Raw genomic sequence first — 13931 nt, 5'->3', positions numbered from 1 at the left:
AAAATTGGAAAATCTTGGAATTAAATTTCACAAAAAACGTTAACTGGCGTCAGGAAAAAACTGTAGGTATCCTAGTTCATCACTGACACTAAGCTGGAATTGACGCCAAAGCCTGATGAAATTAATTATGCAACTAAAGATGTTAATATCGCCATGTAAATAAATTTACAAGTGAATAGTGATGACGTTCAAGAACTGCTGGATTCCAACAATCAGGAGCTGATACTTAATGGACTCGGAAAAATGCAGAGCTTGGTTTTGTGGATACTGTTCAAACTGAGGACAAATGACGATTGGAAACTTGAGTGAAGGCCTCAGTTTAATTGAAAAGAGATTACAAAGTTTAGAAAATATAGACTACAACGAAGAACACATTCATTCTACAAAACAAAGAATAAAAAAATAATTAGCCTGCTATGAGGAAATTTTCTGGGAGAAAAAAAATTAGTTCAAACTACTTTGTTGGATTTTATGAAGCCATTCAGAAAAAAGTAACTTCGATGGGCAAAATAATTTATATACATACATAATATACGAAATTATACCCCGACTTACGCGAATTCGACTTACGCGGTTATCTCTCGGTCCCACCTATCGCGTAAGTTCGGAGTATTACAGTATCGTAAAATGACGTTTATCAAATGGATCAAATGAACTAAAACTGTAGAGGTGAATCCGTATAAAATAGTATAAATTTACAATTAATACCGTAAAACGGGGTGAATAGAAACAATTTTCAAATTTGGTTTAAAATTTTTTATATTTGTAGTTGTTCTAGATACACAATTTTTTGCCCAAATACAGGTCTCTGTTAGACCTATTTGTTTATAGTATTTAAATTTTTTTAATTTTATTTTATTGTAAAGAAAAAAATGAAAACATGGTGTTTCTAGTCACCCCTCAAAGGGGGGTGAATAGAAACAGTACTTTAATTTTATGTTTGTTTCCATTGAAAGGAATCGGGGTGAATATAAGCAGTTAAATATGGTATTTTTAATTTATAAATGGATAAATACAAATTTATTTCTCAACATAATGATTTATTTAAGTAGGTAGCTATATAAACAAAAGAAATTACATAACTCTAAGTAAACAAATCGTATTTAATAAGATCAAATAATGATTAATAAATTGTGAAATTAGACAGGTCATCTTCGAAAAATATCATGTCTTTAAATCGCGTACTTGAGGAAAATACTGGGGAGTATAGTTTTAGGATGACGTCGTTTCTGGAGACAAGTGATTCTTCTTCAGTTATGGTAAACTTATTAGTTTGTTGCACTCTTTTCAAAAATATTCCAACGAAACCGTCATCTTCAAGGAAAGCAACCTTGCATATATAACATCTAAAAGATTTTTTTTTTTACCATAAACTTTGACTAACATGTAGTTATCTTCATTGATGACGAGGTTTTCGCCTGAGGCCTTGTCAGTACTTTCATCTAGATGAGGGGCATCTGAATAGTCAGTATCCTGCACTGAAAAGTCATCTTCATCTTATGATGATAACTCCACACGCTCTCGGCTTTTATTTGGCTGAACCTGTTTGAAGGAACATGGGTTTTGGTCACTAGCAAGTGAAGTTTGGAGATTTAAGTTCTCATCGTCGTCGACAAAGTCCTCAACACTGATACTTTTGCCGGGTTTCACATTAACTTTGGTTCTCTTTTTCCTTATCTTAGGAGTCTGATCTTCTCTAAGACTATGAAGGAGCTCTTTGAAACTATTGTCAACAGCTTCGTGGTTCTTCTGAATGTTTTCGGGATTGTGGTTTTCCTCTTCATCAATAATTTGTGGAAGCATAGACAGCACTTTGTTCCTATTTAGAGGCGCTATACCGCACTTCTTAAAACCGGCGATCACATTTTCTTTCTTCAATTAATCACACAACTTATTTAATAACATTGGAAATTTATCCTTAGGAACAGTTGCTTCCGCTCTTCCTGGGCCCTTTTTTCACTCTTCGAGAATCTGTCGCCATGTTGCTTTCAATGGCCGAAAAAATGCCACGTCCAGAGGTTGTGTCAGATGGGTGGAGTTAGCTGGGAGAAAAATAAAATTGATAGCATTGTCTTTACACAACTTCACAGATTCAACTGATAAATGGGAAGACAAATTGTCCCCAATCAGAAATTTTCGACCCGTTTGTTTTTTTAGGTATGGAAGAGCAACTGTCAGTACCCAATCTTCGAAGCAGAAGGAATCAAACCAGCCAGACTTTGTTCGGTTGTACCTGGCGTTTTTTGGCCCAGCTTTTGTCCAGCTTTGACACAAGTGCAATGCCTTATAGACTACGTAAGGGGGTAAAATAGTGCCATCAGCAGCGGCTGCAAACATCACAGACGTAGATGCCTTTGATGAGTTTATGATCCTTTCTGAATATTTTGTCCCTCTACGTGTAATGACCTTTCGTTTACCAGGGTCATCACTTAGGTTTGCCTCATTATAGTTAACAATATTAGATAAGGGTACATCCTTTAATTCATTTGTCAGTTCATCAAAATATTTGTTAATTGTTTCTGGTGTCACACCAGCTCTCGATTGTTTAATATTCTGACACATTCTCACGGCCAGTTGATCCTTATGACGTTTTAAAAATGATTCAACAAAGTCACGGCCAGGAAGGTTATCTTTAAACCTCTTAACTTCTTTCCCTCTTTGGTCTAAGAAATCTTTTATAAGGAGTCGTAGAGTTGAAGTGTCAATAGGATAGTCCCATTCGCCACATATCTTCAGCCTTTCAACAAACAGTTGTTCTTCTTCGAGAGATAAAGCTGTCTGACCACCATGTTTCTTCACATTGAGGCCTCTTTTCAGGTGCCGATATATAATACTATAATGCAAACCATGTTTCTCAGCAGACTTCCGAAGGCTTAGTCCCATTTTGTATGTCAGAAAGTGCTTTTTGTAGCCCCCTCCAACCACCGGTTTGTACTTTCTTGGCATTTTATAGGGCCCTGAAACAAAACAGCTATGCCATTTAAGTGTCTAACATAAATATATAACACACAATATGTATTTTATTTAGTATAAATGTGATTTAGTATTACAATTTTCTTGTGGGGTAAATAGAAACAGTAAAAATTATGTGTTTCTATTCACCCCATAAATTCTGAAAACATAACCTAAAAAATATGAATAGTTTTTGAAATAGTATCGTTAAAGTTAAAGCTTAAAGTAAGCCGTAATCTTTTGTATGGATAATTAAATTATGTTTTGTGCAGCTATTTACTTTTAAAAACACTACGTATTCTGACTTACCTAGAAAGTTCTAAGTGGATAAAAAAACACAAGAATCGCGTGGTAAATGTCAACAAGACAAACAAACGGGAACCAATGCTGCTAACCAAACAAAATATTATTTTCCTTTTAGCCTAAAGTGTAGCAACATAAAAAAAATAATGGTTGCCACTATTTATCCATAGTTATGTACGAAATAAATTACATAATATAAATAAAGTTTTGTTTCTATTCACCCCGTTTTACGGTAATAATTTAATTTAAGTGAAGTGGGGTGTCTGTGGACGGAATATAAAAAGTTTTATTTTGAGTTTTTTATGGTTAAGTTAGTTGGGTATCAAACCACTTTCTTTTTGTTTGTAGATATGTATTAGTAATCTATTAATATGTTTTCTTCAATAGAATATGAAAAATGAATTGAGAGAGAAGAGTATTGACACTCCTCTTTTACATGTAAGGTTCCACAGTTACCCGTTAATTTAGGGTAACTCTGGACCCTGACGGGGAGACTGTGGTCTGCTTGGTAAACTTTACTTTGTGGTTATTATAATGAAAGGTGTAACTGTGGTTTAAAATAAGAGCAACATTAAAAATGCAATGGAAGTTAATGCAATGCAAGTCTGTCTTTCTGTAGTAGAACCGCAAGAGGTTGTACATGGGATCGTAGTTTGCTTACCCGTAGAACTTTGCTTGTTAGCGATAGTGTCAGGAATGTTTTTCCCTTCATAATATCGTTTTAACTTTTCGGGATCAAACTTTTCTTTGTTAATGGAATCTCGATTTAGAGGAAAAATACCTGTTTTTCTAAAGGCATTCACCACAACAGGTTCTCGAATACTGCGCTTGGTTGGAAAATTCGCATTTTGTTAGCTGTTTTCCTAAATGTTTGCACTGCCAGTCTGTTAACAAAGCACCCCATGAAGACTTAAGCCCCTTGAAGACAGACACATCCAAAAGCTGCAATATTGCAGAAGTATGTGGCGGTAATTTAAGAATAGTCTTAAATTAAGAGTTTAAAGTCTTAAGAATTGTTTAAAAAAACACTTTTGAACCATAGAAAAAATACTTGTTCAGTCATCCAATCATTTTCGGATAGTAAGAGTAGTAAGATGTCTCTGGATACTCATCTGTACTAAACATATTGTCCCTTAACCTTTTGCCCTTCATAGGAGGGTCATAGGTGGCAATATGGATCCATTGGCATTAGCACATGCCAAAACTGTTGTTGTTTTCCGTCCTGAGCCTGCAGTTTGCCTTTGTGCTATTTCTCCGATTCCAGTTACAACCTTAGTACGGCTGGGGTCATAATTAAAAGTTTTATCTGCATTCCATATCCTAGCAGGGTATTGTTGAAGTTGTCAATTATTCATAATAGTTTCCAGTTGATCAAAGAAATCGTAAACAACAAATGGGTCACTTTGTTGTCTTACACGTGATGCTTCAATTATCTGTTCTGATCTTATTATCAGATATTATTATCTGATATTATTCAATTAATAAAAAGTCGGTTGACTTTTGAAAAATTCAGAAACCAATCTTCACCAGGCTTCCCCTCTCTAAAGGGCGTTTGCTGAACATATACCTGTACAGTGTTGAGTATTTGTTTGCGAGATAGTCCAAACCCCTACTTACTCATAGTTTTTATCCGAGAAACCAAAATGTCTTCATCTTCTTTAGAAAGGACAGTTCTACCACCTCCAGTCATACCTGTAATAGATTTTCATTGTTTTAAAAAGTAAAATCTAGTAGGTACCTAATTTTGTTATTACCTTGTGCATGTCCTACCGCTGGTTAACCTTTCCACCCATTCGCTTTTAATCCGAGTGTCCATTTGGTACGCCGTGCTCCATTACAGCATTCTTTAGTGATGATTTTCCCGATTTCTCATCTCTTATACCCAGTTCTAATGCTTCTAGTGAATACCTACTTCCGACACCACGATTGATAGTCTTTTTAATATATTTTCTTGGCATTTTTGCACCCAAAGAATAAGTTATAAACTAACAAACCTAGAACATTTCAGAACCGGTATCGCCGTCCACAGTTGCACCGATCCTGTGTCATGTCTGGGTAACTGTGGTCTCCTTCTTACCAAACTATTCTTCTCATACTTCGGTTACTCAGCGCTAGATGGCGCCTGAAGTTTACTTTCGGAATCATTTATTGAAAATTAGCACTGCTTCTGTACTGAACCAAGTTTTTCACATTTAACTCAACTACTACACAATTTACTAAGATCAAAACATGACGGTCAGAGTTTTAGTTGCTAACTGAATTTTTGTTTTGGTAGCTGATGTCTCAAGAATTTCTCACTAGTTAGAGAGATTAACCAAGATCTTGTTAATTAAAAAAAACACATTAATGAATGCCACAGTTACCCCAAACCACAGTTAACCCATTTCACGTGACACTAGATTGTTATATATAAAGTATATATATATATATATATATATATATATATATATATATATATATATATATATATATATATATATATATATATATATATATATATATATATATATATATATATATATATATATGCTAAGCCTGAAATTTCTGCGGTAGCTATATGTGCTCTCTGTGGTTTTCCGGGTTTAATTTTTCAGATGCAGTTATCTAGGTGCTGAAATAAAAACAGTCTTTCGCGTTTAAAATTTCAACTTGCTCTGACAGATATATATATATATATATATATATATATATATATATATATATATATATATATATATATATATATACAAGAATTACTGGATATTAGTGACTGTCAATATAAACTTAGGGTTGCAGTCAGAAAATTGGCCGGGATGTTAATGAAACACTCTTATGACTTTTTGTCTAGCTTTCGGAATGGTTTTATTCCTTTTTCAAGACACTGTAATAAGAAAAAGTGTAAATATTTATAAAATATCACAAATCTTCAGTGCAACTTACTAGTCGTTGAGATTATTTATAAAAGCATAGACACTCAACATTAATAACACACACATAAAATATAAAATAGTGGACAAAATACATTTTAAAATTCTTTAAAATTTAGGTAAAAATAGTAAAAATTTTGTTGTCATCTTTTACTGGTGTGTTTTAACTCTGGCACATAGAGAACAAGAAGAAAAAATCCTATGATTAAAAAGTAATTAGGTGTACTTAATATCATATTTCTTTTGGGGGATATTTTGCTGCCCATTGGAGTGCCAAAGATTTGTTTAAAGAGTCAAATATAAATGTTAAAACTCTTATGAAATCATCTAAGCTGATCTTGGTATGCGGAGAGAACAGGATTTTTTCTTTTTGTTCTCTATGTGCCAGAGTTAAAACACACCAGTAAAAGATGACAACAAAATTTTTACTATTTTTACCTAAATTTTAAAGAATTTTAAAATGTATTTTGTCCACTATTTTATATTTTATGTGTGTGTTATTAATGTTGAGTGTCTGTGCTTTTATAAATAATCTCAACGACTAGTAAGTTGCACTGAAGATTTGTGATATTTTATAAATATTTACACTTTTTCTTATTACAGTGTCTTGAAAAAGGAATAAAACCATTCCGAAAGCTAGACAAAAAGTCATAAGAGTGTTTCATTAACATCCCGGCCAATTTTCTAACTGCAACCCTAATAAACTGTGTTGTTCTAATATATATGTATATATATACATATATATTAGAAAAAATTTAAATCATAAATTTTTATTTTTGAATTATAATTCGAACTCAAACTCACTCTAACTTAACCCAATTGAAAATATTCACCAGCTTTGTTTTATTTTATTATTTTTTTTTGTATAATTTTAAGTTTTTCTTTTATTATACTTTTTGTACAAGTTTTACAACTTTGTGTTTCATTTATACTTTTATTTTTATATGTTTCAGAACAAGCAGACTCGAAATTTACCAGCACAAAAAGCAGTGGGAGAATATCCTAAAGGCCAAGTCGCAAATCTAGGTACTGACTATGAATGGAAACTCCATTGCTTATTTGCAGTAGCTGCATTCAAATATTTTGACAATTGGAGCTTGGCAAATGAATATATCGATGCGGGAAAATTCGACGATTTGGTATTTAAAGTTGATAATGAGTGCATTTTACTACAAGCAAAATTTAAGCAAAACAGACAAATTCATGATCATGAGTTCTGGTCAAGTAATCCAAAATGTGATACTTTTAGTATTTACAAATATATTCTGTCATATAATGACATAAAATGGAAGTTTAAAAAGCTCAGCACGATTGCTATAATACTATGTACCAATGCCAATATACCAGATAGCATATTTTACCGTAATAAAAATTCTGAAAATAATATAGTAAATAAAATATTTGGAGATGATGTAGTAGTGGGTAGCATTAAAAATGAATTATTTGCGGATATTAATAAAGTTGTAACTTATCAAGAAAATATTACCGACAAAGATAATGAAGAGAGATGTAGATGGAAAAGTTTGTCTCTAAATAATAATGATATTAAAGATTTTATGTCTAAATTTCTAGTCATCAAAGTAAGTAAAGAACAAATGGATAAACGGATTTCTGATCTCATTACGAGCATGGAGAAAAAAAACCCTGCGTTGAAAAATTTGTATATAATAAATCATGTTCATCACTGGCGCAACTTGGTCTCTAAACATTCCGTTTATATGACGAAAAATTATATGAGACTTATTTGGTATAGAGAGGAAAATGATAGATGTATTCAAAAGTTTTTAAATTACGAAATCTCTTTTTCAAATCCCTATCAATTTTCACATTCTATTAATTTAATCAAAGCTAAACACGATTTGGATTTATATTTAGCTAAAATAGTTCACAGTATAAAATTGATTTATACAAAACAAGACAAACCCGATGAAATGTTCTTTAAAGAAGTACTATTTTTAGCTTTACAGAGAGATTACAAAACGATTGAAAATACTGTTGAATGTTTTGAAACAACAAACATTAAATATTTAGTTGTTTCCTTTCTGGAAATGAACGAGTATCAAAGTAAAGAAATGTATACAAAAGTATCAAGAATATTAGATACTAATAAGGAAAAGAAGGTCATTATTGTTTCAGAAAATTTTGGATTTCAAGATAGAAATGTTGAAACCGACCAAATCCACTTAAATCTATTCGATGAAAATACAAAAAAAATAGTATGTAATAAGACTATTGAGTTTCAAGGTGAAGCTATAACATTAAAACATCTATTAAACAATTGTAAAGTAGTAAATTTAACGGAAGGTTGTAAGTCGTTAGATATGATGGATAAATCTTACCTTTGTTCCTTGGTTAAATCTACAGGAGAACCATTTGATTCAAGGGGAGATTCGTACAAAGAACTAGTAGAATCTATAAAAAATAAGTTATCGTGTGATGACTCAGACTTGGAAAGTCCAACAATTTTAGAATTCCAAGGTCGACAGATTATACTAGATGATATAGTAACAATTTGTAAGTTAGAATATCTAATTGACGAATTATTTATTTTGAAATTAATTAAAGAGGAAAATTTTTCTTTGGGAAAATCTTCTATGCCGTCAATAACATTAGAAAAATATTATGTGCCTCGATTTTTAAGCAAGGACTTCCAGAATTTATTTTCTGAAGAACTCTTTCTCAATCAACTAAGAACGATTAATAAAAAAGTAGCTGTACTTACTGGCCCTCCAGGGGTTGGCAAAACAACTCTTTTAGAAAATATAATATTATCGAGAAAGTTGAAAGATAAGAATTCTTTTCGACTGACGTGGATAATAAATATCGAATTATCAAGAGCAGTAGAGTATTTACAAAATAAAAGTTTAAATCACTGCCTTTTTGGTTTGTTATGCTATAATGAAGATACTAGAGGTAATTTCGACATTCAGGTTTTAAAATCTATAAAGAAGATTATCGTAATCGATGGAATAGACGAAAATAATTCAGAGTACATTCATCAAGTGCAAGATTTGATTAAAGATTACTCAATTTTGGAGAACCTCAACATTTTATTAGTGATAATGACCTGTAGGAACTACAATTTTATCTTAAAAAAAATTCGAAATAAGCTTAACCCAGAAATAATTATGGTAGAGCCGTTTAATGAACAAGATCAAGAGATTTTTTTTGAAAAGTACGTTACATTTAAAAATGCAACTAGCGTACAGAACACAAAAGATGTCTTTCGCCATTTAAAGGCAGAAGCACCCGGAATTAAAAAATTTTGTTCAACTCCATTTACGTTACGGTTATTAATCGATATATTACTAAACAACGAGGATCATCTAGAACATATATCCAAAATATTTTCTAAATCGTTAAGCGTGTATGAATTTTATAAGCTTTTTTTGGAAGAGAAGAAAAAAACTTTTGTTCAACAACATACAGGTAACCGTTGTGTCATGAACAGTATTATTGTAACAGATGCTTTTGGTACTTATTTAGCAAAAACAAGGAAGTTTGCTGCTAGTATGAGCCTTCCACGAGAATTACAAGAGCTTTTTAATACTGACATATCCCCCACTCTAGATACATCGATGCTTTCAATTGGGATATTCGAAGAAAAGAACGGAGAATTTAAATTTATTCACACAAGTTTCGAAGAATACTTCGCTGCCGAATATATTTGGAATTGTCTCAGTCATAAACGTATCAGCGACTCTATCCTCTTAACTCTTCTTAACAAACTTTTTCTTAATATACAGTACGCTGGTGTATCTGGATTCTTTGAAGAAATCCTCAACACCAAAATATTAGTCGAGGATAAATGTTTCAGCAAGATTAGTAACGAGTTTGGTCGGATACTTAGTGAACAAAGATGGGTGGAAAGTATATCACTTTTAGTTTTTCAAGGCCATCTTAATATTGTCAAATTTGTATTTCACAATTACGATGGTTTTTCCAAAGTTATTAACCAAAGGGGTTCTGCTGGTGAAACTGCATTTCATCTATCTGCTCACCATCCAGATTTTGTCACGTACTTAGTAAAAAAAGGTGCTGAAATAAACTGCGTTGATGAGGATGGATTTAGCGTTTTTCATTACATGATAATGATGTGCTACGATTCATACAAAATATATTTTAACATGCTCTTTGAAAAAATGAAATATCGGGGGAATTTTAAAACAGTAACGTTTTTTGAGGAGTACACGAAACTATTACGAAGGGATCTGCTAAACGGTATTCGATATAAGGTAGAATATGATGTTATTCTAGATTTGATTGATTATTTAAAAGATCATGGAATGTATTTAAGCGCCAAAGATAAATATGAAGATACACCCGTTCATTGGGCTGCACAAGCAGGTCTTCCTACTTTACTTAAAACACTAATAGAAAAATATGAACTGGAATATACAAGTGTTAATGATAAAGGAAATATACCGCTTCATTATGCTTGTCAGATGGACTGCCTTGATATACTAGAATACTTCGAACAACGCGAATTACTTTGTGTGACTAGTTCTTCACTTTTGTTTTTGAATGAACCACCAAAAACAATAAAAATAATTAACGATTTGGATCAACAGAATGAAAGCTTATTAGTTAAAAATAAATATTTGAATTTAAGTACTGTCAACAGAGAAAAAGAAAGTCTTTTACACAAAGCTGCTACAGGAAATGCTTTGAATGTATTAACGTGTTTGATTAATAAATATAAATTAAATCCAAATATAGTTGACAAATACGGATATACACCTCTTCATGAAGCAGCTTTCAATAATTCCCTAGAAGCTTTCAAATATTTATTAGGGACTACGCAATTAGAAATTAACCCCCGTAACTTTAAAGGTAACACTGTTCTACATAGCGCAGCATATGGAAATGGTATAAAAATAATTCAGTATCTATATTCACAAGATAAGTACAAGTATCTGTTTGAACAAAAGAATAACGATGGTGACACAATCCTCCACAGTGCAGCAAGGGGAGATGCTGCAGATGCTTTACAATTTTTAATATTGACTTGTAAATTACCTTGTGATGCTCCTGACAAATATGGCAATACTCCTGCCCATGATGCAGCTCATAACAATTCTCTTAATGCTCTTATAATTTTGGAAAACAACAAAGTAAACTTAACTGCTAAAAATAAGACAGGTGTTAGTTTATTACACAGCTCAGCTTCGAGCAATGCAATAGATGTAATTAAACATTTAACTACTAGACTTAATAGAAATACTAGTTCAGAAACAAAGCTAAATCTGGTTGATAATTATGGAAATACACCTTTACATTTAGCAGCTGCAAACGATGCATTAGAATCTTTTGAGCATTTGTTAATTCATACCAAACTTGATGTTAATCAATGTAACGAATATGGTGAGTCCGTTTTTCATATGGCAGCGCATGATAATTGTATGAAAGTTCTTAAGTTTCTTGTAGATGACTATAAACTAAGCCCAAAGTTAGTCGATGAATTTGGTAATACACCTCTTCATTTTGCGACATATACTGACTCACTAGAAGCATTCAAATATCTACTTCAGTCCAAGAAAATTGATGTTAATGATTGCAACAATACAGGTGATACTGTACTTCACGAAGCTGCATACAGAAATTCAACAAAAATAATTGAATACTTACACTTAGAACCTGCCTATGCATATTTATTTAATATTAAAAATAAAATGAAACAAACGGCCTTGCATGAAGCTTGTAAAGGAAACGCTATACAAGCTTTAACCTTCTTAGTCAACAATTATCAGTACCTCATTAATATTGCAGATGAAAATGGCAATACTGCTCTTCATGAAGCAGCTTTCAGCGATTCATTAGAAAGTTTTAAATATTTATTACAATGCACAAAATTGGATATTAAGACATGTAATCAAAAAGGTGAAACTGTTTTACACAGAGCTGCTGCTTGTGAAAATTCTATAGAAGTGCTTAAGTATCTAATTGATGAGTATAATATGAGTCCAACTCTAGTTGATATGCATGGAGATTCACCACTTCATGTTGCAGCCTTCAACAACTCACTGGAAGCTTTCACCTTTCTGTTAAAGACTGAAAAATTAAATATTAACGATTGCAATGATAAAAGTGATACTGTTTTACATAAAGCTGTACGTGGTAAAGCCTTAAAAATAATTGAAGTTATATTTACAAGTTTCATGCAATGATATTGATCTACCAAAGGAAATAATAGGCCACAAATAAAGCTATATTGTCTGGCCAATTGGCTCGACCAACTCCATCAAATTTCCAAATAAATTTAGTTAAAGCTTTATTACTATATTGGATTTAATAGTCTATATTATTAAATCCATCGAACGTAATAAGCAGTTTTTCTTCTGCTTCCTAGATTTGAAAAGGATATTCGACAGATTTCAATTGAAAGACATTCTGACAACATAGTTAGATGGGAGAGTCAACGGCGTCGTTTCTATTGTTATCATGTAAAACATGGTTACCAACATATATCATACAATCTACAACGCACGCATGCATACTCCATCTAATTAAGAGGTATTAGGCTTAATAAAAATAAGGAAGAAGATATTGTTAAATCAACTATGAAAAATGTGAAGAATAGGCGAAAGCACTGAAATTACAGGAGATTGGAAGAACAAAAAATAGTCTTTATTATTTAACTGAATCTTCCAGCGGTTTCTATTTATCTAGTCGCAGTAATCAACTTTAATTTATTTTACTCATGTACTTCTCTCTAAGAAAAAAAAATAAATAAAGAACTTACAGGCGACACCAGACAAAGAAGAACAATCATAACAAGAGATAATAATGGAGGAATACTTACTGAAGAGAGCAAAATAAAGGAAGTATGGGAACAATATATAATCCATCTGTTCCATGACGAGAGGGAACATGAACAAGATATAGGTGAAGAAGAACAATACCTATAAATTTTACCCTCAGAAGTAAAGAATGCCCTACAGAATACAAAATAAGGAAAAGCACCGGGTCCTGATCAAGTTCCAGTTGAACTGTTAAAAGTCCAAGATGACGGTAATATAAAGAGACTCGCCCGAATTCTCAACCACATATATGTAGAGGGCAATATCCCGGAAGAATGGCTTAAATCGATATTTTTACCTCTACCAAAAAAACAACAGTCCCAAATCATGTAATGACTATAGATTAATAAGCGTAATGTGCCACCTTTAAAGATTCTCTTGAAAATCGTTTAAAACCGAATTTATAAGAAATGTGAGGAGCAGATAGATGAAACGCAGTTTGACTTCAGAGGAGGCATGGGTACAAGAAAGGCATTATTTGCGTTGACGGTACTCTTGCAGAAATGTCGGGAATATAACAAGACTGCATATGTATGCTTCATAGACTTTAGGATGGCCTTTGACCGAGTGCAGCATATAAAGTTAATAGATGAATTAAAAAACATCAATTTAGCCAAAAAAACATTGAGTTTATTAGGGCTATATACTGGAACCAGAAAGCAGTATTAAAGGTGAACGATGTAGAAACAAATAATATACTGATTGCGATAGGGGTTAGGCAAGGATGCGTCTTGTCTCCGACGCTTTTCAACGTGTACTCACAGGTCATATTCAGAAAAGCCTTATGGGAAAGAAAAGAGGGAGTAAGAATTGGTGCAGAAATCATAAACACCATCATATTTGCAGATGACACGGTAATTATGGCTGAGAGAACTACAAACTTTACTGGATGCAATTAATAGTGAATGCATTCAAATGGGACTTGACATCAACACTGATAAGACCAAATTTATGATAGTATCAAGGAGTC

At 32.4% G+C, this 13931-nt stretch overlaps 1 protein-coding gene across 1 annotated transcript in view; it reads left to right on the top strand.

Annotated features, from left to right (window-relative positions):
• The window catches only part of LOC140441271 (uncharacterized), a 28192-nt gene extending 15863 nt beyond the window's left edge, over positions 1–12329 (top strand). Inside the window, exon 3 of the mRNA XM_072531884.1 lies at positions 7115–12329. Within this exon, the coding sequence (XP_072387985.1) occupies positions 7115–12328 (5214 nt within the window). The 3' untranslated portion in view covers position 12329. The remainder of the gene's footprint in view (positions 1–7114) is intronic.
• Positions 12330–13931: the final 1602 nt, after the last annotated feature.

The sequence above is a fragment of the Diabrotica undecimpunctata genome, chromosome 5, assembly GCF_040954645.1.
Source record: "Diabrotica undecimpunctata isolate CICGRU chromosome 5, icDiaUnde3, whole genome shotgun sequence".
Taxonomy (NCBI): Eukaryota; Metazoa; Arthropoda; class Insecta; order Coleoptera; family Chrysomelidae; genus Diabrotica; species Diabrotica undecimpunctata.
Note: the sequence above shows the minus strand (reverse complement) of the source record. Positions and strands in the feature narration are given on the sequence as shown.